Source organism: Desmodus rotundus, chromosome 4, assembly GCF_022682495.2.
Source record: "Desmodus rotundus isolate HL8 chromosome 4, HLdesRot8A.1, whole genome shotgun sequence".
In the NCBI taxonomy this organism is placed as follows: Eukaryota; Metazoa; Chordata; class Mammalia; order Chiroptera; family Phyllostomidae; genus Desmodus; species Desmodus rotundus.
In genome coordinates, this window is record NC_071390.1 from 145593830 (window position 1) to 145621433 (window position 27604).

Sequence of the window (27604 nt, forward strand, 5' to 3'; positions counted from 1 at the left end):
TTTCCACAATTATAATATCTTCAGCTTGTTCAAGGTGAGTGTGGCATTTGTTCCTTCATCCTGACAGACATATATGCTCTTCTAACATGTGAATATATGAGCTCAAATATATTGAGCTAGCACACAGGGGAACACATTACTAGTGTTGCGATACCAGAGATAATACTGCTTTGTATGTAAGGTAAAGTACCATTCTGTTCTTCGTATTAAACTATTGATTAAAATGTATCTAATCATATGCATACTTAAGTGCTCTAACTTGTGCCTTGCTACATAAAGTTCTCATCTATGAAAACATTTTGCAAATGAACATATGTATCATCTGTGCTGCTACTTTTGTGCCATAAATGGGCTCCTATAGGTTAGTGACATCAATTTCATTCTTTTGTAAATGGTTGCAGCTGCCCTCACCCTCTACCACCTGCTTTCCCTGCAGACAAGGGTGACATAGAAACCAGACATCACAGCAGCCTCATTATCTGCCTAAATCACAACTGCATTTCTGAAGAGAGATGGATTTTCCAGAAATTCTGACTTTTTCCCCCATTAGTAGGTAGACAGACCTTATGTAATTTTGTGTATAGTGGTCACTGTGGTAAACTCTTTTTTTTAGTGGAATGCAAAGATTAATGTCAGTCCAGTCTGGTAAAAATAATCACAAATTCATAATTACTAAAATCTGCATAAATTATATTTATTCAGATCTTAAAAACATTGTGTATGCTTGTTTATTTCTAAGTTAGCTTTATAGGAACAAATGTATGTATATATATTAAAATTATAGTAATATACCAATCACATTATGTTAAGATCATAATATTTATTGATTTTAAAAATTATTCCATTCCCTTTAGAAGTCAATCCAAGAAGAAAAACGAAGACCAAGGAAAGATAGGTAATTATTTTTTCTGAATTTCAATAAATTATCAAATGAAAATATAAATCTATATGTTCACATTAGATTAATAATCACCAATTTTATGTGGACAGAGTTGGAAGGTAGTGTGCTCTCAATGCATTATGTTACAAGAATCTGCCTGTAGTCTGAGATCTTGTGTACTGGAAATACATTGAGCTAGCACAGTGCAAAGTGTACATTAAAAATTCAAATCACTTTGAATGAGTTATACTGTCCCAATACAGAATTCGGTTTTGTTTTATTTTGGTTTGGTTTGGTTTGGGTTCATTGATGTGGTTTGATTGGGCAATTTGAACAGGCCCATATCCATGAACTTCCTTTCCCCAAGCTCCTTTTTGCTTTTTGTCCTTGGAGACAAGACATGCTAAATATCAACTTTTATGGTTTTGTTAGGAAAATAAGGTTTGTGTCACCTGTAGGTGTGGCACAGTATAATACATACTGTTCCCCTTTTCCTATAATATTTCAGCTGCACAATACTTTACTATTTCAATCAACTAATTTCCAGACAATGCTAATAACAGTTGAGGGTTCTTCTGTTACGCATGAGCAGACAGAGTTCCTAACTTGTGAATCGATGGCATCCTGAAAGCTCATTTATAAACTGGCATCTGGAGCTCGTCAAGCTCTTTTCCCTAGTAGCACCATGACATCTGAGAGTTGCCCAAACCTGTCCCTGGTGACCTCATCTGGAGTCCCATCACTCTGCAGATACTGCGCACCACAGGTGTCAGACTGTAGTCCAAGTAATCCCAGAGTCACAGTGTCTGAGAGCACAGGCTGTGTGCACGTCATGTGCAGGAGTTCACATCTAGCACAAAAAATAATCCTCTGGAGACCAGCGGGTAGGGGGAGACAGAAGGTTGTCTGTGAAGGAAGCAGGGTACGATCACACATACATCATGTACATCAATGTACTGATGATTGGTAAAAGTGGAAAATGCTGTGTGTTAGTAAGTGAAGTGGCCCAAGGGTCTGTTGTGAACTCTGACCTAGACTAGCCAAACTGGAACATTGTAATTACCGGCTCTCTGGTAACTACCCGTGTTGTGCCACGTTGAACGTGACAGAACCAGGAAAAGCCCCTCCAGCAGCTAATGTTCTCTTCAAGGTAAGAGACCAGTGTTTTGCTTTTATTTTTAATTTATGGTATGTGCTATTTTTGTACATTTCAAGACAACTCCTATTTTATTGACATGTGTGTGTTACTCTAAATGACAGTAAATACTTGAAAAGAAGAAAGCAAATGTCCTGTAAGTTTAAGTGAATAGAAAATTTGATTGATACTCTGATGTGTTTATGTGTTCATTTGCAGTCAGGGGAAATTATTAGATTTGGAAGATTTCTATTATAAGGAATTTTTGCCCTCTCGTTCTGGACCAAAGGAACATAACCCTAGTTTAAGAGGACAAAGACAACAGAGAGAACTCCAGAATCAATGTTTTAAGGCTGATGAAAGGTAATAAACTTCACATTAAGTTCAGCATTTTCAATTTTATACTCACAATTCCATTCCTAAAACTCTTTCATTTTATGTATGACATTTAATGAGAAAGCATTACTGAATATTGCTCTTTTATGGTTGATATGTTGTCTAAAAGTAAAACCATAAATATTATGGTAGTTAATGACATCCCAGTTTTTCTAGAACAATCCCAGTTTGTACCTGTTTTCTTGGTGTGATCATTCATGGCACCCCCTCCCTTTAAAAGTGCCTCAGAGAAGATGATAAATTTATGGTCATATTAATTTTAAGCAATAAACCATATTCAAAACTATGGTTAAGCTCTACCCAATATAATTTTAATCACTTATATTAGTTTCTCAATCATGCTCTGTAATTTCTCAGAATCAGTAATGACAGGCCAAAAATATTTGGGAGAAAGATTATATAGAAATATGTAATTTGGATTGGATTTTTCATTTTGCCACTGACTTTCACATCAAGGAACAAACTGTTTGTAGCTTGCTTACTATTGATACCTTGGGAATTTTTTTCTTTCTCCAGAAATTTTTCATGAAGTTTTGAAATTGAGGGGACATAATAAGATGGAAATGTGGTATGAGAAATGATGTCAATAACAGGCTATGAAAAGCTGTTTTTCCAAAGTCCTAAATGAACATCCGACTAGCCTAGGATACTCGGGTCCCCTTACCTGTCTCTTGTGCAGTGTGAGGTAGTGGTTAAGAGAAGAGGTTTTAGAATCAGGCACTCACAAATTTGGATCCCAATTCTGCCACTGAGTGGTTGAGTGACCTTGTTTATGTTACGAGACTTCTCTAAACTTCCATTTCCACATCTGCACAAGGATTTACTAATAACAGCCTCACCATGTTGTCACAGAAATGAATGAAATGATATATGTGAAGCACTTAACACCAGATGAAGCATAGGGGAGGTGGTCCATAAAAATGGCTATTACCATCATTATTTGCTTTTCTAGAATCTCCCTCAACTATGATTTCTTCCCCTTGTACCTGAAAGAAGATGCATTCTTTCATCTTGGGATCAAGAGCTGTAACATGCCTAGAGATGGTCCATCCTAACCACAGAGTTCTATGTAGGAGGACACCTAGTGCCAGAACAATTGAGTGACTTGCTCAAAGTCACACAATGAGTTAGTGAACTAAAATCCAAGCTATTTCACTCCCTGCTCAAATTGCTTTCCCACTTGCTTACCCGCTCCCCATCTTAACAACCCAACCCAGTCTGCTTCCTCCCCAGTATGTTCTCGCCCTCCTCCCCAGCAGACGCACACACACTGTCAAAGATTACATCCCTGAAGTACTACTTGGTCTTCTGGTGTCTATGGATGTGTAGATAGTGTTCACTAGAATAAGGATGCTAGAAGTTAGCATTGATTAAGGGCTTACTTTATGCTAAGCACTAGGCTAGTATCTCATTTAATTCTCACTGCAATCTTCTGAGGCATTTACTATTATTACCCCATTTTATAGATGAGGAGGCTAAGTCTACAAATTTTAGCGATTGCATATACTCACCTAGATAATAAATGATGGAGCCAGCATTTGAACATGGACCTTCTTGAGTTTAATTTTTTTAATCCTCACCTGAGAATATGTTTAATTGATTTTGGAGAGAGGAGGGGAGAAGGGGAGAGACATTGATGTGTGAGAGAAACATCAATTGGTTGCTTTCTTCACACTCCCTGACCAGGGATCGAACCTGCAACCTATGTATCAGGGACAACAGCCATGTTGCGTTCAGTGTCTCATAATGAATAAAAGTGGTGGCCACTTTATTCATTAGAGAGCAACAGGAGAACTAATGTCTCCTCATCTCCTCCTAAGATGGCATTTGGTAGGGTCTCTGTTGAACAATAAAGAGTCATGTGGGGTATTTAAGGCATAGCCAAGTTTTAATTAGGACAAGAAGATATAGGGAGGATGGACAGGGAAAGGGGGAAAGAAAATAGAACAAGAGTGCTTCAGTTCAGGGCTGGGAAAATCGTGACAGAAGCGTCAGCAGAAAAGAGACACAGGGATACAATGGGGAAAGTATAAGATCTGAGTGCTCCTGACCTGGCTTTGAACCCCCATCCACTTCTCCCTGGTCATATCAACTACAGTTTTCCCACCTGCAGACTGAGGATGAGAAAAGCTAAGTTTTTACCAAGCTGTCCTTAGAATTAAAGATAATGTGTGTGATGTACCTAGCAGAGAGTTGATCCCAAGATTCTTATACCAGAAATGAGATAAACAGATATGAGAATTCAAGTCAGTTACCCCAGATCCTCCCCATAGGTACCACCTGAAGGCCTTTCCTGTCAGGCATCCACTGAACTCAAGGTACCCTGAAGACCTTCCTGAAGTTGTATTTTTATTAATTTTTCAATTACACTTCACATTCAATATTATTTTGGGTTAGTTTCATGTGTACAGCACGGTGCTCAATCTCATACTTTACAAAGTGTTCCCTCCGATATTTCCAGTACCCACCTGGCATCACACATGGTTATTACAATATTATTGACTATATTCCTATGCTCTACTTTATATCCTATTTGTACTTTTTAATCCCTTTACCTTTTTGACCAAATCCCCCTAAGCCCTCCCATCTGGCAACCATCAGTCTCTTCTCTGTTTCAATTTTGTTCATTTATTTTATTCTTTAGATTCCACATATAAGTAAAATCATTTGCTATTTGCCTTTCTCTGACTGACTTATTTCACTTAGCATAATACCCTCTAGGTCTATCCATACTGTCACAAATGGTAAGATTTCTTTTTTATGGACGAGTAATATTCCATTGTGTATGTGTCCTACGTGTGCATGGATGTAGTGTGCTACATTGTGTGTGTGTCCTATGTGTGCATGGATGTAGTGCACCACACTGTGCATATGTCCTACGTGTGCATGGATGTAGTACACTACACTGTGCACATGTCCTACGTGTGCATGGATGTAGTGCACTACACTGCGTATATGTCCTACATGTACATGGATGTAGTGCACTACATTGTATATATGTATTACATGTGCATGGATGTAGTGCAGTACATTGTATATATGTCTTACATGTGCATGGATGTCGTGCACTACATTGTATATATGTCTTACGTGTGCATGGATGTAGTGTGCTACACTGTGTATGTGTCCTATGTGTGCATGGATATAGTGCACTACATTGTGTGTGTGTCCTACATGTGCATGGATGTAGTGTGCTAATAACCCGTGAGAATGACCCAACCTCTTCCACATCTTCCTTCCCAATCTCTCTTGAGCCCCTTGCCAAGGCCACCAGTGACCTCTATTTGCCATATGCCATTATCTGTTTTCAATCCTTATCATGCCCTACCAGCATTTAACATTTTTTCTTTACATATTTTTCTTTAATTTTTTTTTCCGTTTTCCTCCAGGACAGGACTTCTCTTGCTTTGCCTCCTACCACCCTGGCTCCCCTTTCTCATTTTCCTTTGCTGATTTTTCTTCATTCCACTGACCTCTCAGCATCCGAGTGTCCCAGTCCCTCACTTTATCAACATGTGCTCTCATGACTAAGTACCATCTATTTACTTAAAATTCCTGAACTGAAATCTCTAGCCTAGATCAGGACTTACATATCCAACTACCTATTCAATACCTCCTGTTGGATATCTAATAAGTAAATTTAGCATAACCAAAACCAAAATCCTCCCCCCCCTCAAAGAAAATGCTCTCCTGCAGATCTTCCCCATCTCAAATGGTGGCCCCATTCTTCTAGTCGTTTAAGCCAAAAACCTTAGAGATGGTCATGACTCCTTTTCTTTACACCCACATCCAATCCATCAACAAACTATTTCAGTTCCATCTGCCAAGTATGACTGGAACCTGATCATTCTTACCCCCTCCATAAGCCTAGAACAAGCCATTATCAGTCTTGCTTGAACTATTGCAGTATCTTTTAACGAGCCTACCGACTTCCACTCTGCCAACCAGGTCCTTTTATGAATCATTCCCCTGCTCAGAACTCTAAGTAAAATTCCAGTCTTTGCCATGGTCTCAAAACTCTAAATTATGTGCCAAGTATACCCTCATTCTGCTGGCTCTCAAGCCTTGCTGTTCTTCCTCTTGCTTGCTCCATTTAAGCCACACTGGCCTCTTTCCTGTTCCTTGAACACAATATACACACTGTAGTCTTGGAACCTTTACATTGTTTGACTGTCATGCTGGAATGTCTGCCCTTCTCTCGGAGATCTGGCTGGCTCACTCTTCCCCTTCCTTCAGGTCTCACCTCACCTGTCACCTTATCGGAGAGGCCTTTCCTGATCACCCTCTATGAATGGTGTGTACACACAGACACAACACACCCAATCGCTCTTCCCCCACTAGCCTGCTTTATCTGTGGATAGCAGATCCCACTCACCATCTGGTATTAAAAGCTGTCTGTGGTCCCCTCCCATAATCACTTGTACTGCTGGCTGACACTTAGTGGATGATCCCTGGATAAAATGGATGAGTCTCTGTAACTGCCTTTTAGGTAGCCCCTGCTTCCCCAGGCAAGCTGCAGACTCCAAAGGTAAACGTTGGCAGGGTTCCCCAGCAGTGGGTTTAGGAAATTTAGCTCAACAACCTCAGTGAAAATACTGAAAAAGCCAACAGAGCTGACAGCAACTGTGTCGCTAACAGAGGGGTCGGTTAGATTTGGTGAAAGCATTTTAAAGAAACACTCGAGCAGCGTAAAAATGCAAAATAATGGTTGTCCGCTAGGCAGCTAATATAAGTGTTTGTTTATTGGTTGTGAGTTATTTCAAGCGTAAAGAAGCTCACCTTTCTGAACTGCGCATTCTGACGCTTTACCTAGGAGTCAAACACAAAGTCACCAGGTTCCACCAGCCCTGCTCCTCAGCTCAGAGGAGTTTTGAAAACCTGCTAAGAAAAATTATCGTAGATCCATTTGACCACGATCCCAACGTTTTGAATGTGCATTCTCAAATGCCCGCAGACAGTGGGGGAAATGGAGACAGAAGACGACCTGCCTAACTCAGGCTGGGCGGGGATGCGCTGCGCGCGCTGGCGCTGCTGACACTCGGGCCCTGGGTCTCGCTTGCAGGTGCTGGGCGGTGGAGAACCCGGAGGAGGAGGTGGAGGAAAACGGACCTGCGAGCAATCCCTACGACTACAGAAGGCTCCTGCGCAAAACCTCCCAGCGCCGGCGCCTGGTCCAGCAGGTGTAACCCTGCTGCTGCCACAGTGGCCGCCGGAATGTGCCCTAGTCTGCGGGGTGCAAGTGCCCAAGAGGAGCACCCTCAGGTGCTGAAGCCTTGGCTTGGACCTTGGCAGGGGCGCTCTCCCAGGGCAAGTGCCCTTTGGCGCTCAGAAGGCGGAGACATACGAGCTTTTAGGACTGCGACTCGCAGTTTCGAGCACCTTCCACTCCCACCAGCACGCCAGTTGGGGCGTCCCTGTCGCTGGCCCCAATTATCTCTTTGTTCACTTACTTGAGAGTCCTTCTAAGAACCCGATGGCGCCTGAGCTCCTGCTGACACCTCCTCTCTCATTTTGGGTGACTTAAAAGATTTCTTATTTCATGGAAATGCCTCTCCCAGGCCCTCGGGACACTCGCAGGCGGGTTGAGTCTTCAGAACGGAATAAAGCCAGGGTGGGAAAAGAAGCACGAGTATGGTGCACAAGTTTTGAAGATGAACTTCATCTTCAACACACGCTTTCCCTTCCTTTGGTCATTAAGGTTACTAAATAAAGGAAGTGCCTTGGAGAGTCATGGCTTTCAGGGCTGGTCCGTTGTATTCTCCAGAGGGGGGTGAGGGGGCTTCCGTCTCCAGCAGCGAACAACCCCATCACCATCACCCAGAGCACACAAAGGAAGTTACAGCCCATACTTGGGAGACAAACGTGGTCTCCAGACAGATCTCCAAGTCGCTCAACACAGCGCGCACACACACAGCCTTCCCAAACACTGTGTCTTCCTTTGGCCCGCCTGTAAAGTTTTGGTCCACTACTGAGTGAACTGTCAGATGTTTTTTTTAAGTTCTCCCCGCCTGCAAATTTGAGGCAATTTCCACTGTTCTGAATTTTGGTGAATTTGAGATGGAAGGGAGAGCCGTGGGTGGGTAGAGGTTTGCATCCCTCGGTTGATGCATTTTATTTCAAAATCTGGGTTGAGCTCTTCTATGAAACTTACACGCTTCATGTCTACACAGCCTGCAGAGGGCAAGGAAGGGTGGTGTGGTGTGTTCATCCACGGCTGACTTGGGAGGAGGGTTCTGGCTGTGACGGAGATTTTCCTTTCCACCGGTGTCCCTGGCTTCTACAACCCCGGCCTGGAGCCAGGAGACTGGGGAAATATTCGAGCAGAGGGTGAGGGCCCGTGAAGCCGGCCGCCAACGTTTAGTGTGCTGCTTACCCACCGAACACCCAACCCAAACAGCTGGCACTGACAGGTCCCTTGAGATGACTCATAAAAACTCTTCACTTTACAAATGAGACCAGCCCAAGGCTAAACCTCCCACTCTGGTGGGGCTGACCTCCAAGGACGCCTGTGCTCTTCTTCGTTCTAAGCTTTCCCTGGGTTGGAGCCCCCACCCCTGCCCAGGTTTGAGGCAGGTAGCCACCCCGGGCTGTGCGGACCCACAAGGTAGCTGTGGCTGTGGCCGGTCAGGGTCTGGCTCAGGCACCTAGGAAACCTGCACAACAGGGCACGTTCACTGGAGAGTCTGGGAAGGTGGAATCCCTGTAACGAGAGGTGGCTCGGCCTCCTCCGCCCCCACCCAGCATTCCAGCCACCACATGGAGGCCCTAGGGGTAATAGCCAAGCTTCCTGCCTGGCCCCTTCCTCAATCCAGGATTTCCGAATGGCCCCTGCAGACAAGAGCCCTGGCAGCCTGGCCCTAAAGTTACTGCAAAGGGAGGCAACTGACCCTTTCCCTAAATCCTCTCCCCCTCCTTTTAGAGTGGAGGTGGAAAAGAGAATGGTAAGTGTTTGGTGAAAAGATGCAATGATTTGTTTTTCTTTTATGTTTCTTTATTTTCTCTCCTTTCTCTGTTTTCCACCTCTCTTTCTTCTCTGCCTTTCAACATGTAAGCACTGGGAGAACATAAGGGAAGAATTGTGCCATACACTCTTGTTGGGCAAGCCTGCAACGCTATCTCTGGGTAAATCAGAGACAAAAAAAAAAAAAATAGGTCAACTGAGGAAGCCGGCCGGAGCAAGGGTCTCTCTTCTCTAATCGCGGAAGGGCTCTGGAAAGCTTTTCCCCAACGCTGGCCCGCCTCCCCTTCCCCTGCAGTGGCTGCCTCTTTTGTAAACTAATGACTGCAATTATTACCTCCCTGAGCGCTTTTGTTATCTCCAACCCGAGCCCGGAGGAGGGGGAGTGGGCTCTTGTGCTAAATAAAAGTCAGTATAAAGCAAACTGCCCTCTAGGGAGGGGTGGTGTTAAGGAAGGACAAATCAGATCCTGAGTACATCAGAAGTAGGGGTGTTAAACAAAAAATGCAAATACTACCCTTTGATTCAAAGTATTCTGGAGCTGTGGGATGTAATGGAGTAGAATTTTAAGTCCCTGCGTTTTTAAAAATCCATGAATTCCAGGTGTGAATTCCACCTCCCTCATATTTTAATGCATGTCTTCCTTCAGGGCTTTGTGTGTGTGTTTTAAATTCTTTTCTTAAAGAATCTTTCTGTTTTCGACCACTCATCCGTAATATAAAAACTCTGTCAACCCAGCCTGCTGGCTTGAAGCGACACATTTGCTGGATTTGGTGTGGATTTCAACAAAGGACGTGTATCTGCACTGATGAAGCGAGAGCTGCAGAACTGCCCTGCCCGCGGCTCAGACGGCGGGACCACCCAGTCATTACACCCCTGGAGTTGTTATCTGGCTGCACCGGAAGATTAGAAACGAGCGCAGAAAGAGGGGCCGAACTGGGGCGTGGGTTGATGCTCACCACGCACCCGCAGCCTCCTGCAGGCTTCGGAACACAGTCGGCTCCGCACTTTTCCCTGTCCCCACTCCCAGCCAGGGGTCCTGCGGCCACAGTACAGATCCAACGGCTCCTCCAGCTCAGCTCGGGCACATGGGAAGAGGACAAAGCTTTGTGGAGAGAACTGACAAGGCCCACGTGCCTGGGGACACAGGACTTGAACTTGCACGCGGCCATCCTAGGCCCCACGACACCCTTCCTAAGCTAGGGTCGAGAGGTGGTAGCCAGGACTGAGGGTCTGTGGATTTCTGCTTTGGCAGCAGCTTTGGTGACTTGGTTAGGAGGTCAGAGAGAGAGTGGCTGGAACACAATGGAAATGAAAAGCGTTCGCCCAAGTAAAGAAGGGGAGCTGTACGCCGGGAATGAACGCTGCGGGAGGCTGAACGCAGCCCTTTCCCACCCGGTCCTCCTCGCCCTTTCTCCCCCTCTCCAGGAACGGCTTGGTGTGTGGGACTCTGCTCTCGACTGCTAAAGGGAAAGCAGAGCGAATTCACCGGGCCCCGAACTCTCAGGGCTCGCTCCCTTGTTTAACAGCTTTTAGAGAAAGGAAATTTTAAGGCATGAGAGTCTCTAACTTCCTCAGGAAAGGAGAAACCCCTTTTCAACAAGCCACAGAAATAGTCAATCCCCCACCACATGCACACACACGCTTCCGCGCGCTCGCGCGTGTTATCCCAAAGGCTCTCAAGGGAAGGAGGGGTCACTTTTTCAGGCCCGCTAAAAGGAGGGCCCAGCAGGGGATGCCTTCTTTCCGCCTCGGGTCTGGAAAGCTCCAACTGCTTGGCTGGAAACTCTGTGCACGCCTACCCGTCATGTACCGAGTCCTGTCAAACCCAAGAAGCGGCCCTTGCACCCCTCTGCGGGTCAAGGTCGCCAAATACCCAAACCCATCCCCCCATCTACGGTCAACGCTGCCGACTCTGGCTGCTCCCCCTCGCTGTTCTTCCTCGCCCCCCTTCCAAGAAGTTTCCATTTGTTTTATTTTTGTTTTCTCCAGTTCCAGACCCTCGGTGATAGACTTTTAATTGCCTCAATCGGCAGTCTTTCTGTCCAGCTGTCAGAACCTGGACGGTGGGCCCGGAGACCGCGCTCTCGAAAGCGCGCGACTAGTGCGCCGCCGGGGAACCCGCGGCTGAATAGGCAGGCGTTGGGCGCTGCGAAGGAGCTGAAATGAGCCCTTCAGAGCTTAGGCGTCCCTCCTCCACCATCCCCTCCCCAAGCTCGAGAACCGCTCTTGATTCCGGCCCAGCCGTTCGGGCTTTCGAGGTCACAGCGACCTCAGTACGGTCCCGAAGGCAGGCGGCGCGGGACCCGCTCCTCCTCCTCCGCAGCGGGAGCCAGATCTCAAACAATACGCCAATCCGTGCGCATAAAAGACTCCTCGTGGCCATCCTTCCCGCCTCACCAAGGTCTCTCTGGTCCACCCTTCGCTGAGGCCAGCACTCGGTCAGCCGCGTTAGCACCCTGGACAGCGCATCCGGGCCCAGAGGGAAAGCCCGCACCCTCTCGCCTCCCGCTCTCCGGGAGCTCGCCTGCACACCTCCCACCCACTCACTCCGACTCCAGCTCGTGTGTACTGTTTCTCACTCTCCCCACGCAGCTCCTTCCCTCTCCCATTTTCCCCTCCGCCGCCCCCTCATCCGTCCGTTTTGGGCTCCCTCGCCTTCAAGATCCCTCGGGCCCTCAGCACTTTCTCATCTGGCTGTGAGGATCCTTCGGCTCCCTTCCCTACTTCACCTCCACAGCTTTCAGAGGGCTGTCACGTCTCAAAGCCCTAACTCCAACACACACTCGCGAGCGCACGCAGACACGCACGTTCCCTGTCCCTGAGTGACATCCACCCTCCGCCGCGCGCTCGCGTGGTGCCCTCCTCCCGCCACACGTACGCACGCGCGCAGCACCCAGCCGAAGGCAGCTAGCTCCCCGCCGACACTTCGCACTCGGAGGCGATCTGCTCCAGCCTCGCAGCGCCAATGGCATCTCCCGGTTCCGGCTTTTGGTCTTTCGGGTCTGAAGATGGCTCCGGGAATCCCGAGAACCCCGGCACAGGTAGGAGAATCAGGACCTGCAGCGGGCGAGCTTGGAGGGCGGACTGGGGTTTGCGGAGCTAGGGAAGACGAAGGAGGTTTTCCACCTGCAGCAGAAAACTTCGGCGGCTTCTCCCAGCTCTCGGGGTAGGTCCCTGATGGCCCAAGAGACCAAAGCCTCCACAGGTCCTCACCCCCTAGGAAGCTGCCCCAAGATTCCTGGGCCCATTGCGCCGAAGTCTGGGCTAGGCTTCCCATCAGAGACGTCTCCTCGACCCTCTGTTCCGTGGGCCTGGAACACCGCCACCATCTTGGTGTGTAGACCCTGGGGAGAGACAGAGTCACAATGGGGAAAGGGTAAATTGGAAAGGAGAGAGAATTATTAGTTCGGAAGGAGAGCCTGCGAGGAAAAGGAACGACTAGGTGTATAGGAAGACTCGCCCGAGCGAGGTAAGAAGGGGAGGAAGTTTTCCTGAACCTACTGGCACCTAGAAGACAAGTGCAAGGGGCCGTGGTGTGGGCTTCTCCTTGGGCAAAGAATCAGAGAACTGAGGGCCGCGCGGGATCGCCGGGCTCCCACGCACCTCCCGCACCTGCCCGCGGCGCCTAACCCTGGGCGGCCCCTTCCCGGACGCTGGGTTTATTAATGTTGTTCACGCAGAACGAAATTTCGCACGTCCGTCTGTCTGCTCTTTTCTTTCTGCCTCGCCGACCTCCTTCTTGTCTTTCCTGACAGCGAGAGCCTGGTGTCAGGTGGCCCAGAAGTTCACGGGCGGCATCGGGAACAAGCTGTGCGGTGAGTGCTCGGGCCCGGGGGAGGGAGGCGAACAGTTAGACGCCCGGCGCCCGCGGCGCAGAGCCACCTGCGCAGCTCCGCTTCTCCGGCAGCGGAGTCGGGATTACTGGGTCCAGGAAGGGCGGGGGGAGGGAGCCCGTCCCGGCGCGCGTCTGACCGACGTCGCGCTCCGTGTCCTTGCCCAGCTTTGCTCTACGGGGACGCCGAGAAGCCCGCGGAGAGCGGCGGGAGCGAGTCCCCGCGGCCCACCTCCCGGAAGGCCGCCTGTGCCTGTAACCAGAAGCCCTGCAGCTGTCCCAAAGCGGATGTCAGCTACGCCTTTCTACACGCTACAGGTAAAGGCGCCTCTCGGGCCCCGGGACCACTGCCCCTCGCTCTGCTCCCCTGTACCCCTACCGCTACCGGGATGAACCCGGCGCCCTGAGCCCGACCCCGGGCTTCCAGGCGGAGGGCGTAGGGTGGAGGCCGACCTTTGGATAATTTTCAGCTGAAAAGTGAGACACGCAGGTCCTATCCCCTAGGTCTGAGACCCGACCCCAGCCTCTGCGCAGCGCCGGGCTCCCACATTGCAAAGGGGCTCTGGGGCCGCAGCGCTCTTCCCCAAACGCAGCCCTCGGGGCTGCAGCTGGCAAAGATGCCCGCGCACGCAGAGATCTGGGTTGCCTTCTCCGTGCCACTGAGGCCTAGGAGGAGACTCCGTTTCCAGTTGAGAATTGCAAAGACTGCCTAGGTCTTTAGATCGGTGATTTCACTGGAGAACGACTCTATTCGCGTGAGACCTGCACGCGTTTTTGCTCCCCGCGTTCACACACCTAGTCACACCAACGCACGCGCGCCACACACGCACGCCCGCGCGCGCGCGCGCTCGGAGGCTTTGGAAACAGCGGACCGTCCTAATAGGCCAGAGATCCTAACTAACATTGCATGTTCCACGTTGCCTGTTTGCCCAAAGGCGTTCCCCAAACATTTCTGACATGAAGAATTTCCATAAGCATTTAGAATGACTTACGGAGAAATAACATTTGAGGATGAACCCTGTAAAGATGCACACTTCCTTTTAAAAAATAAAACAAACAAATTTTGAATTAAAATGCAAGAATTTATGTGGGGTAGGGGGAGAAATCGAATTTCTCTCATTCTTCCGTCTTTGAAAAATGCCTCCTTTTTAAAGAAAACGCCGTGAGTTTCCAGAAGTTTTTTTTTAAACATACAATCGCTCACTTCATTAAAAAAAAAAAAAATGCTGGATCAAGATCTTGCCTGGGTATTTTCACAGTAAAATTGAAATGTGGCATTTTGATTCCGTTCCCTAGATCTGCTGCCAGCGTGTGATGGAGAAAGACCCACGTTGGCGTTCCTGCAGGATGTTATGGATATTTTGCTTCAGTATGTGGTGAAAAGTTTCGATAGATCAACCAAAGTGATTGATTTTCATTACCCTAATGAGCTTCTTCAAGAGTATAATTGGGAATTGGCAGACCAACCACAAAATTTGGAGGAAATTCTGATGCATTGCCAAACAACTCTAAAATATGCAATTAAAACAGGTATTGTCCCATCAGAAATAATAAAGCTTTTTTTTCTTTCCCAATCTTTTTTTTTCTATAAAATATTTTGTTTATGGAGTTGATGATATTTTGAAATTTACAAAATAATTTTCATCTTTTAAAAATACTCATTATTAGAATGATTCAAATCAAAAGCAACCTTTACTATTAGTGTTAATAATGCATCTGAAGTTGATAATATCAGAAACATTATCTAACTATAAATCATCTCATCTTACACTGCACATATTTGGCCACAGAGATTAACCACTGATGTAGAAACAACCATTTGTCAACAGAGGCCAGCAGAAGCAATGCAAAATGAAGGGAAAGGGGGAATATGGAAATGAATGCTCAAAAAAACATGATCCAAACAAGAGCCCAAATACTAATGTACTGCTGGTAATTTGCTTGCACAAAAATGGTCAGAAATTGGACAAACCATCCTATGTAATTATTGAACCAGAGGGATAACATTTTGGTATTGTCTCAAATGGCCAACACTTTAGTTTTGAACTCCAGGTTGTCTCTTTTTTAAAGAAATCTACACAAAAGAAAACACAATTCAAACTACATTAACAATTTAGCCATATTATACAAGGACGTGTGCTTCATTGCCATTCTGTATATGATTTAAAGGAGAAAGAAAGGGCAAGGGACATCAGATGTCATTAGGGGCAAATTTATTGCTTTTTCATAATACTTTTCATACTCTACTCATTTTATAGTGCCAGGTGTACTATTTATTTGGATGCATTCCAAGTTTTCACTGTGTCTCCACAAAACCATCTATTCATCTCCCAGGTCATGATTACCTCTTCCTTTTCTACATTGTCTCCAATCGTCCTGATACACAGCAACACCACACTTCATTAAAACAATAAAAATAAGTATGACTGGATTTTCCAAGGGGTGGGGAGAAGGGAGAGACTTTGTGGGTCTAAATTGGTTTGTAGCTGTTTTATTTGGAGCTAAATTTGATCTGTATCATTCTAATCAACAACAAACATTTCAAGAATGTTTGCTGTGTGCTTTTAGGTCTTTGTGTGTGTGTGGTGGGGGGTGTTCTTTGCACATTCTTTATACCAACAGAGAGGAAAGGTATGCATAGAAGAAACCTTAAGAAATTGACTTACTGAATTATTAGTGTCCACTTCTGTGAGACTATAGGCTTAGAACTAGGCACGTAGGGAAAGGAATTTAGCTTGGTGGTTTCTATCAAACTCAATCTGTGCAGTATGATTTTTGAAGGCTTATTAGATATCATTCTCAATTATGTTCATGGAGAATCCACATGATATATATACTAGGCATTAAAGATGGTTTTGTTCCCCTCCCAGCTTTTCATGTATCTGTAAGTTACAAACCTGAACAATCCTTCTAATTCATTTTTGTTTGAGCCATTCACCTCACCTAATATTTAAATGTTAATAGTAAAATGCTACCTATTATTTTTTTTGCTACCAAACCAAAAAGAATCTATACAAATGTTATATATCTTCATCCTTAAAAGCTGGTGGTGTCTGAAATACAATTTAAAGAGTTAAGATAATGGTAATTGCTAGTCAATGAAAATAATTCTGTCTGTCACTGTTCCATTTAGTGTCAGGAAAACATACATCAATTCAATATGTTGATTTTTACCATAATACTTGTAAAACTTTTGGTCAAGGGTAGCTCTAATACATGTTATTTAAAGTTCAGGGAAAAGGATGATTGATTAAGTTAGATTTCTAAGCAACACATATGGATAGTAATTCAATATCAGTATTATTCATAACATACATAGTCTTGTCTTCCACTCTACCCTCAAATAGCATTTCAAAGAATTAACAGCAGTCACCTTTTTTTCACGAGCAAGCTTATAGGTTTTTATGCTTATATCTTGACAACTAGTACTATTTGAGGTCTGTAAAGCAGTTACCACTCTGCTATCATTAAGCATTTTAATGCTTCTCGAGATATTCTTTTATAAAAATGCATCTTATCATCTACTTTCTACTGAGAGTCCTTAACCTAATTTCCACTTGGGCTCCAAGCTTAGAGAGGAGTGAAGGGCAATGGGGAAATACATTGAAACGATGCCTCCATGTTTTGTTAAAAATTACCTCTGTAAGAAATGTTTAGAACTGAAAACTGCCAAGAATGAGAATGAGAGAATCCCAAAATAATTAGCGTTTGGAGGAGTCCTTAGATTTGGTGGTGGCAGTGGTTGGGTGATGGAAGGGTTAAAGGTTGTGTGGAGTCTTTTAACCAAACCATCAGACAAAGGAATTGAAACGTCAGTAAGTGGTGAGGCCCTCCCTGGGTGCACGTTGCCTGTGCAAATAGAGCAGTTTGGAAGACTTTGGGCTCCTCCCCCCGCTGATTTTGGACAGCAATCTCTGCATCCTTCAGAGGAAGGATGGGCTCGTTTGTTAATCTGCAGAGATCGTTCCAGAGCTGGGAGCGGCTGTAATCTCACCTTTCAAGCTCGCTGTCTCCCAGGCTGCTCAGGCTCCGGTGGCCACGGGATTCCTCGCGCAGAGCCTCACAGCACGGGCCGTGCAAGGTGCGGTGGGGGCAGCGGCAGCAGCTGGATGCCTCGGCTTCCAGGACAGCTGGCAGGCTCCAGGGCAGGTCTCTCACACCCTTTCTCTCAGAGAGCCCTGCCGGGATTCCCCTGCAGCTTGTAGGGGTCATGCGAACAGAGCAAAATAATATTTCTGCGGAAATCAAGAGGTCATATTGTTCCAACCTGCCCAACTATCTCTCTCTGTATTTTCACATCATTATCAGCAAATGAAAAATTTGAGGGAGACCAGGTATAATGGGAGACCAAAGTCAAAAAAATATATAGAAGGTAGCTGGGCCACTGAAACATCAAACTTGTTTCCACAGTTTCCCAAAGGCAGTCGTCAGAGGGGACTGGCCTTTTGACATCCTGGGCCATGACACAGGCCTTGAAATCCCTCTCCGTTATATGCAGAGGTTTCCATGCCAAAGTTTCCATAGAGTTAAATAGTGTGTGACAGTGGACACCAGATTCACGGAGAAAATGCATGTGAATTGGGAGAGTAGATTAATGGATAGATTAGCTAATCCTTATTAATTTCCTTGCTCTAAGGAAATGGCTTAAGGAAGAGAAATGCAGGGGCACCAGGAGGGAGAAGAGCGCTATGATTTCAGCTGTGAGCGCTAATGAAATGGGGAGTCAATGAGGCAGAGAGGAGCGCAGGGTTGTTCCAGACAGGCGGCGGCGGCAGCAGCAGGGCAGCAAAGAAGGCTTTTTTACTTTCTGTGGACGCAGAAACTGACCGGGTCAGCATAATAGGGCGTGGAAGAGAACAAAAAAGATAGAAGGGCACTGTGCAAAAAGATAGAAAGGGCACTTTTACACCATGGGAGGTAAAACAATGGCGGAGATCAGGTTGAGAACTGCACAAAACCCAATCTCTTTCAAATGCGCTCCTTTCTTTTGCAGCTCCTATCTTTTCTCAGCATCTCCCCCTCTAGCCAAAGGCCGGATGCTGATAACAGAGTACTCCAGTCCTAGAGATAAGCTGGGTGTTGACATTTGTCCCTGCTTTCCCCACGGCCTTCCTTTATCTTGTTTTGCCCAGGCAGGCTTGAGAGACTCATTCCCCAGGCTTCAGACAGGTGTCCAGTAAGTGGCAGGTGCCTTTTTATCAGATGCTTTTCCATAATTGTTCATTTTCTCAAATTTTTGCTGCTAATTTATAGATAGGCTTTTATGGGGCAAGACAAGGAAGAGGAATTCTAGTAAGATACTTCCCATCACATTTGAAATAATAGCCTCAGGAGTATTTGGATGTCAGCCCCTTTAGAGTGTGTTCGAGAAATCCAGAAATTAATTAGTCTTGCTAATGGACTGAGAAGTGCATTGACTATATCTTCATATATCTTGTTGACAGGACAGTAGTATTGACTGCATTCAGCTTTATTTTAAATCGCAGCTAGGAGAGAATTCTGTTGTTTATAATTACATACTTGGACAGAAAAGAATTCACAAGAATTAGGTTTGTCCACACCATCGTTCGACGATTGTCACCTTTTGAATCCCAGAGAAACCACTCAAGAGTGTCCTATTTTCTCATTTTTCCTTGTCTTTTGTAATCATCAGCCCTGTGCCACTGATATTATGATGAATGCTGGCATGCCTGGCGGATGTCATGGTATGACTGATTCCAGAGCAGCTTCAACAAAAACAGGTTTTTAGCAGCATGAGTGTAAACAAGAAAGCCTGTCTTTGGACAGCTTTGGACTGCACTAGCACTTTCATTTGCAAATATGTTGAAAGAATGCTAGGAAACAAGCTAGCGTCCACCTTGCAGACCACATTTGTTACTTTTAATAGCGAACATTGAAAGAGCAGTTTTTAGAGTGTGTTTTAAGAAATAACAAAGACCTCAAATAGTCTTTCTCATTAGAGGAAATGCTCCTTCAAGGTGAGTGTGTGCGCCCGCGTGCGTGCGTGTTGGGTTTCTGAATATGGATGTCCTCTTGCTGAAGGGTCTTTCAAAGTTCTTTAGCTAGAGAAATTATGTGTTTGAGAGGCATTTATTTTCATTGGATGGAGTCCTGATTCTGGTATTACATTTTATTCAGGGCACCCCAGATATTTTAATCAACTCTCCACTGGCCTGGATATGGTTGGATTAGCAGCAGACTGGCTGACATCAACAGCAAACACTAACATGTAAGTAGTTAAGTGTGTTTTTGTGTGATCCAGGATAATTATTAGTGAGACTCCATAGTCTTTATTCTATTCTCATGTGAAAATTTATTTTATTAAGGAGCACCTAAAATAGTTATATGGATGTCAGACGTACTTCGCTGTTCACTCAAGCTTAATAGGATACAGTCCTGATAAAACTTTCATGCAAAGCTATACAACAGTTTTTAAACACAAAAGGGACTTTTGCATTTTGCCTAATAATTATATATATTGTAAAAGAGAAATGAGACTTCTATTGTCTTTTAAATAGTGTTATACAGCAATGTTCTTTATTTATTCAATGTGATAAACGACCCTTGTGACTAAGCCAATAATTGAAGCTCTTCACTTTACAAATATATAAAAATGAGCAAACCTTTTAGAAGACAATTTTCTCTCTGCTTAATGTATAATCATAACTTTTGTGAATGTAGGGTTTAAAAAAGGAAATGGTCCTGTAGATATTGTAATGGTGAATTGTTTCTTTGAATTACATACATAAAATGTGGCCATTAATTACTATGTTTCAGGTTCACCTATGAAATTGCTCCAGTATTTGTGCTTTTGGAATATGTCACACTAAAGAAAATGAGAGAAATCATTGGCTGGCCAGGGGGCTCTGGCGATGGGATATTTTCTCCTGGTATATGATATTTCAACTTTTCTTTGTGTTTTTTTTTCTTCTGGTATGCAATGCACTATTATGAATCTAGGAAAATCTTAAATATCTAGTCTGTATTTCTGTTTAGGTTAAATAGGCTGTATATTGACCAGATACCCCATGCTTGAACATTACTTATTTGTGTTCAAAAAACACATGAGCAAAGATGATATTTGCCCAGTACTTCTACTGGGATCCCACACACAAGATATATGCATCACGTAGAACAAAAAAACAGATTCATACTAAGAAAATTCACTCTCCATGTTCTTCCCAGAAGTAGAGAAAAGAAAAGGGTAGCAGCCTCTTTTAATAAAGCATTTTCTGTTCGCAGTGCAAGATAGGCAGATCTACTTAATAGATGCTAAGTACCTTGTCCCTTCCAAGCAACAAGCAGAGAAGCTGATTTACACTAATTTCAAGGAGGGCAGAGAGTGCCTTGGGAGACAGTTTGTTAGAGCTCAAAGAGAAGGTGATGATTTCTTCAAGAATTTTCTCCTTCCTTCTCTTCCTTATCACGCCATTCAATCTCTTTCATCCTGCCTTTCATCACCTGCCACTGCATTCTAAGCTCCATTATTTACACCTCTTCCAGCCAAGAGAATCAAACTGAAATAAAGCCCTGCCCTCAGCTCCCGGGTGTGTTTGTGACCTTGGTTCAATGCAGAGAAGAAACAGGAGTTCAGCAGGCAGTGGGAAGAGAGTCACTGACCCATGGAAAAGAAACCTGGTGTGCAGATCAGCACCTAATCAGTGGCAGGAAGGAGGTCATCATAATGCGGTGGGTGCTCCCTTAGGGCTCAGTACACGGAGCCAGCACCCCACCTGCCACTGTGCCAGACGTACCAAAAGCCACACTGTGATCTCTCTTCAGCAAATCTGCAAAGACAAGGGGATGATGAGGGAGAGATAAAATAAAGAACTGGTGGGAAGAAGACAGGATCAACAAGCAACAGTGGCCTCAAGGCCAGAGCTTAAATCAAGAAGCTTTACTGACAAGCTCAAATCTGCTATTTTATTTTATGTTTTTAAAGATATAGCACATTTTTTTCAGGTGCTGAAGGAAACCCTGTTAGTTAAATTGTAGGGAAAATTAGCCTTTTCTTTTTAAGTTGTTGAACACCAGCTGTGATAAATTTTAAGCTAGCCTTACTTTTGTAGGGAGCTTAGTACTTACTTTTTTCTCTGGAAAAACATCCCGTATTGAAGGAACTTTGCCATTATTGCCTGGAACTGATGCTCTTAAGATTTAGGGTATTTTTCACAAGCAGTTAGGTAAGGTTCAGAAATCAACATCAGTTCTACCTTTATTCTTCTCTTAACTAGGTTGCTTGTGTGATTGAGTTGCCCCTGAGGGAGCCAGGAGCACCCTGGGCTCTATTTTAATGGTTCCCAAGTGGAAGGAGAGAAGTTTGCTACTAGGGACCCTAAAAATTTGACTAGAGGGGGTTAGGACAGGCTTAATTTACCTGGCTGGTCTTGGAACCCACCTGCCTCAGAAAGTGTACACCCAGAGAAAGTATCCTCTCTGACCGTTCTGCTAAGCCAGTTACGGACTAAGCTTTCTGGACACCCTCATCAGTGACAGGGAATGATTGAGAGGTGGGGTTAAACGAGACTTAAGCTTGATCATGAGGCTTCTTCCTTGGACCCTAAAGACCCCAGATGGAAGAATTCATAGATATCATGATACAATATAATGTAGATATAGCAAAGTGGGGAGGGGTCAAAAGGAAAGGCTATTGGCAACCTGTTTCTTCTCTGCTTTCTATAGACATTACACAGGAGAGGTTGATAGCATCCTTAATCACTATTGGATGCCCTTTCTAGGTAGCAGTCAGCCTTATTCCTGGAGTAAAAGGTCCTATGATTTAAAGGATGGGGATAAGGGGAAATCATATTACATGCTTGAGATCTGAAAGTCCCATTGCCTGGGATTAAGCATGAAGGGCTAGGTCTGTAGCTGAATATATAGCTCAGCTGTTTGCCTTACACCTCCATCTATAACATCCAGAGGTTTCATGCTTCATAGAAAGCCCTTTGGGACATCTAGAAAAAAAAATCCATTTATGTGACATCACCTGTGCGGACAGCCAGAGAGAACTGAGCACTCCTCATTGCTCAACAAGTCATGAAGGCCTCAGGAGGAGAGAGAAAAGGCGTGGCTTAGTCACAGACCTTTTCCTATCTACAGGCTTTTCAGAATGATTCAGGGCTTGCTTTTGCACCCTTTCTTTGAAAGACTCAAGGGCAATACGTGCATGCAGGACTTGCGCCTCTGTCTTCCTTCCTATGCCCTGCTCTGTCCAGGGCCCAGGAGCCTCTTCATTCATACCAGGGCTGCTGAACCCTCAGACAGAGAACGACTGAGGTACAACCCAACGAGAGGGAAGGCAGAGCCAGAAGCTCCTTGGATAAGTGTCTGTGAAATGCACTTTCTTTGTGTACATCTTCTCTGTTGTCTTCTGCTCTCCTCTCCCCAGCCTGTCTGAGAAGAACAAGAGCAGTGGTTCTCAATGGGAGAATTTTGCCCCCAATAATTTCCCCACAGGGGACATTTGGCAATGTCTGGAGACATTTCTGGTTGTCACTCTGGGGAAGCATAGTACTGCTGGCAATTGTTGGTTAGAGGCCAGGAATATTGCTAGACACCTTAAAATGCACAGGATAGCCCCCCAAAATATCATTAAGTGCCAGGATTGACAAACTATAGCTAGAGGGCAAGTTCCTTTAAAAGCTGCTCCATTTCCCAATAGCATCCTACACAGTCAGACTTTTAGACAGGGTGTCTGCTCAGAGCAGGTCTGACCTAGATTCTGCTTGTCCCATGTCTCTGGGGTCCAGAAGAAGTAGGAATCGTCCTCATTCTGGCTGATGGCAGAGCCAGGATCTGGTTGATGACTGTTCTGTGTCAGACTGCCTGCTGGTGTCAGAGCCAGGGCTCATGAGGCAAAGATCATGCCTGTGCAGCCCCTTCCACTAGGTACAGAGAGCCCCTCTGCTCCTCAGCCACATGAAGAGGAGGGAGCTCAAAGTACTCACATAATGGCAGGGCCTGTGCATGCCCCTCTTTGGGTGAGAGGGGGAGATAGTACCTAGTCTGCCTCATGCTCTCACAACTTCCATACTGGCATACTCATCTACATGCACCACAGTCTGTCTTTTTCCTGAGCAGCAAAAATGCTAACCTTTCTAAAATCTTTGCTTATCAAATAAAACTCTACTGATTAGATAGACATTTTATTGTATGAAATCCTTGACAATGACAGAATGACACAGGAAGTAATTCAATATGACCTTAAAATTCCCTTAGTTGCATGTCTTCCTATAATTATAAAATAGGATTTTGTTAACTCTTATGAGTATATGTTAATATAATGATATAATATATTTAAGAAGGAAGAACTATTTAGGGGGAATTAACAAATGACTACAATGAGGTCACTTGGACGTTTGTTCTCATCCTGTAAGAATTGTTGATTAATGGTCCACTTCATCAACAGCAACTGATTTGTCTCAGTTCAAGTGCAAGGCATTATGTAAGCTGAAGTGAAAAGAAGTAAGTCTACTACCTGAGGCTATAAGTAAGATTTTCCTAAGCATGATACAGAATGACCACACTTGCAAGTTGGGAAGGAAGGCAACACTTTCTCAGTTCTTAAAAGCTTCTTCAAAGAGCTCCCAACAAGAGCAGAATGGACTGCAGTTCCCCTTCGTGACAGAGATGGGTGTGGAGGGGGAACGTCCACTCTGTGATAGAGCCCAATGCTCCTTCTCTGGACCCTCTTAGCTTGTGCCTGAGTCTGAGGATTCAGTTCAAGGGTAGCCAATAATAAGGTCTTCTCCCATGTCCAAGGAGGACTCTAGGTCAGTGGAAATAAGAATGTGACTTGCATGTCGAATGATGTTGATAATGACAAGAAAAGGTAACTGTGTTGCTGTGCACTTTAGGTGGCGCCATATCTAACATGTATGCCATGCTGATTGCACGTTTTAAGATGTTCCCAGAAGTCAAGGAGAAAGGAATGGCCGCTGTTCCCAGGCTCATTGCCTTCACATCTGAGCATGTACGTGTTTCTATTCTCTCCAAGTTTAAGGTTATATTCTGCAAAGCCCAGTTAAAGGAATGATTATTTGGAAATGCATTATCCCTAGACATTTGCTTTCTAGAAGTTAATTCTTAGAAAAGAATGAGGAGAGAGAACAGCTGAGTGATACAAAGGGGTGAACTCCTTTGTCTTTGAAATTCAGAAGATTCTCAAAGAGAAAGCGGGATGTTTTTATCTACAGCTCCTACAGTTCATTTTTTAGCAATAAGGTTGCATGTTGGGAGAACAGTAAGAGGAGAGAAAGCAGAGTGACTATGAACTCATTTGGACTATCCACACTGTGCCTACATAACTCCAAACTCCAAAGTACCCTGCTGATTCCGTCTTTGTGTTTAAAACTTTTGATAATATATTCTACCCTCATCATGTCTTGAACCATTTAATATTAACCCTTGGCAGACTTAGCCAGAGGTTTTATCACTGTAGAGAAATGACACAGCAATCTGTCGTAGTTGATCTCTGGACCAGATCTGTCTCAGCCAATCACAGGCTCCTATCTACCACAAGCAGCTGACCAGGCAGGATGCTGAGACCTTGGGCCTCCCTTTTAGAATGCCAGGGAATAGCATTTCATATTATTTCCATCTTCAAGGAGCTATTGCCATTCTCCCTACTACCATGGAGGCATTGAAACCATGGCCCATCCTCTTCACATAAATTGAGCTAACAGCTCTGCTAGGCGGCCAGCTCTCTCTCTCATACCAAGGTAAAGCAGACACAAGCTCAAAGCCACACTGCAGCTGTGTGAGCAATATCTTGGTACAGAGCCCTCCCACCACACAAGCCTTGCAATGAACAAGACTGTTCTGAAGGTGCTAGGTAAGCATTACCTGCTGCTCAATTCCAGAGATTGGTCCTTTAAAATCTTGTCTCAAAGTAGCCTAGGGTCTGGGAAACAACTGTCTCAAAGATTAAGAAGCCCTTGGATGGTGGGGAAAAAGGAAATGAGGAGGGAGGAGAGAGATCTATAGGGAAACTAAAAGCTCCTGAAAGAGACATTAGTCAGGAGAAGCAGAAAATCATAGTGGGCCTCAGGTCTACTATAGGACTTTTCTTTTTATGTTTTAAGTGGTGTGTGTGTGTGTGTGTGTGTGTGTGTGTGTGTGTGTGTGTGTGTTTATAACAAGGAAACAAGGGCCAAGTACAGGTTGGAAGCCAGTGAGTACAATTCATAACCACAGCAGTAGCCATGGAATCAAAGGAAACTAATGATTTATGTTTTAAAAAATTGTCTTTATCATCTTGTTTTTAGTCATGTTTACTACAAACTTAGTGGTTTAAAACAACATGACCGTATTATCTTACAGTTCTGGAGGTCAGAAATCTAACATGGGTGAGGCAGGCCAGGTTCCTTCTGGAGACGGTAGGGGAGAACCGTTTTCCTTGCCTTTTCCAGCTTCTAGAGCTCACCTGCCTTCCTTGATTCATGGCCCCTTCTTCCATCTTCAAAGCATGGAGTATCTTCAAATCTCTCTCTCTATGACCTTTGTTTACGTTACCAAATCTTCTCTGGTTCTGACTCTCCTATCCCGTCTTTCCCTTGTAAGGAAAACCCTTTCTTGTAAGAACCCTTGTGATTATTTGGGTCTGTCTACCCAGGTAACCCAGGATAATCTCCCATCTTGAGACCCTTAATTTAATCACATCAGGTCCCTTTTGCCATGTAAGGTAACATATTCCCAGGTTTCAATGATTGGATATGGGCATCTTTGTGGAGGAAGGCATTGTTCAACTTACTACCTCCACCATCAGCTAATTTTCATTTCTCAACTTCTTCAATGGTAGAAAACATGACGTAATTTTTTCTAATTACTGTTTCCCTGCAATGGATTTGGACCCCTACATAGTTAAATGTTGCTATATTCTGTCCCCAAAATTCCAGATGATCTCATACTGGGTATCTTTTTCTTTCAGTTTAGGTGCTGATTGCACAACCTGAAATGAGGTTGGTCAACCAGCAAGCTTCCCTGTGCTCTGTGGTTTCTGCTTGAGTTTCTTGGGCTTAAGCTTCATACAAATTGACTTAACCTTACCCAGAAAGATCAGGTCATGTGGCCTGAGAATAATTTTGCTATAAGCAATAATTTTGCTTATTTTCTTGATATTGCAAACAGAGATTAATTCTTCATTTCCAAGGGAAAGAAAGGTAATTCAGTTACCCAACAACCCTTTGGTTCTCCCTCCTCTTTCCTGGATTTCTATCCACATACGTAATTATGAAAGAGCATTTAAATTATAAACTTGCCCTAAAATACCAACTGGTTTTAACTGCAGGCTTATTTTTGACAAATGAACTGTTTTTCTAATGTATAATATATCTTACACATAGTTGTATCTAATAACTATTCAACCATTTCCAAACACTCCCAATGTACATTAGCTCATTTGATTCTCACAATGATCTTGTGGGACAGGCAGAACAGAGATTGTTGCCAGTATTTTAAGAATGAAGAGGTTACAGCTAGCTATGAAGGCGGAGCCAGGAACATGGATTTCCTGGCTCCCAGACCAGTGAGTTCCCTGCCTTGACTACCAGTGTGGAAACCAGATTAAAAGATTCAGGCTCAAAGATTTGTACAGAATGGTTCATCAACTGATTTAACATTTTCCACCTCCCCAAATCAAATTTCCACCAAGAGCTTTTTCTTAATGTGAAGGTGGTGCTAAATTGTTACCTCTACCCATTGGAGGGATAAAAAACAAAAAAAAAACCCTCCTCTTTATCTCACAGGGCTGGGCTGGAGGGGGTTTTCAGAGTTTATTGAAAGCACTCCTGTGCCTCCTTGAACACTCAGTCCACATCATTCTGGACAGGTGTGCCCTTAAACATTAAGTGCTGCCCTTGAAGCTCCAGGTTAAGAGGTAACTCGACCCCCACGTCTAGTTCCTTTTGGGCTTCATACCTCAGGGCCGTTCCATTCCATCAGTCATGTAGTGTAGCTCCTTGAAGCTTCAGACAAGCCACACATTCCCCTAGTCCTTTCAGATTTTACAATCCCTACGTCTCTACCAGCCCGAGACATAGATCTCCATAGGCTGAAGAAAGAAAATTACCAAGTCATGTCTCAAATGCCTTTTCTCCAGGCCAATTTCCATCTTTGTATAGAGGTTTCTTTTCTGAATTGCTTGACCTGCAGAGAGAAAGGGTGGTGGACGAGCTTCTGTGTAGGCCCAGTGAGGAGAGGGAGAAGCTGCTGTGAGTGTTGTCTCTCTTCATGTTTTTTGAGAATTTCTAAAGCCCACGACTTTTGGGGAATCAAATGAGAACTTCGAAGAACACTTACCTCAGTGCTTGGGACATAGGAGATCTACATTAAATATGAGGTATTAAACAAAACAAAACCTTTGTTTTATAGATGAAGAAACCAAGCTCCAACCCTGAC

At 44.6% G+C, this 27604-nt stretch overlaps 2 protein-coding genes across 2 annotated transcripts in view; both read left to right on the forward strand.

Moving 5' to 3' along the window:
* The window catches only part of MYO3A (myosin IIIA), a 211290-nt gene extending 203173 nt beyond the window's left edge, over positions 1–8117 (forward strand). The window contains exons 33-35 of the mRNA XM_024575935.3: positions 855–895; positions 2235–2378; positions 7474–8117. Coding sequence (XP_024431703.2) covers positions 855–895; positions 2235–2378; positions 7474–7597 — 309 coding nt within the window. The 3' untranslated portion in view covers positions 7598–8117. The remainder of the gene's footprint in view (positions 1–854; positions 896–2234; positions 2379–7473) is intronic.
* Positions 8118–12287: 4170 nt separating this feature from the next.
* The window catches only part of GAD2 (glutamate decarboxylase 2), a 77966-nt gene continuing 62649 nt past the window's right edge, over positions 12288–27604 (forward strand). Inside the window, exons 1-7 of the mRNA XM_024575957.3 lie at positions 12288–12413; positions 13128–13187; positions 13373–13522; positions 14501–14734; positions 19343–19433; positions 19982–20094; positions 24064–24179. Of these exons, the coding sequence (XP_024431725.2) occupies positions 12338–12413; positions 13128–13187; positions 13373–13522; positions 14501–14734; positions 19343–19433; positions 19982–20094; positions 24064–24179 (840 nt within the window). The 5' untranslated portion in view covers positions 12288–12337. The remainder of the gene's footprint in view (positions 12414–13127; positions 13188–13372; positions 13523–14500; positions 14735–19342; positions 19434–19981; positions 20095–24063; positions 24180–27604) is intronic.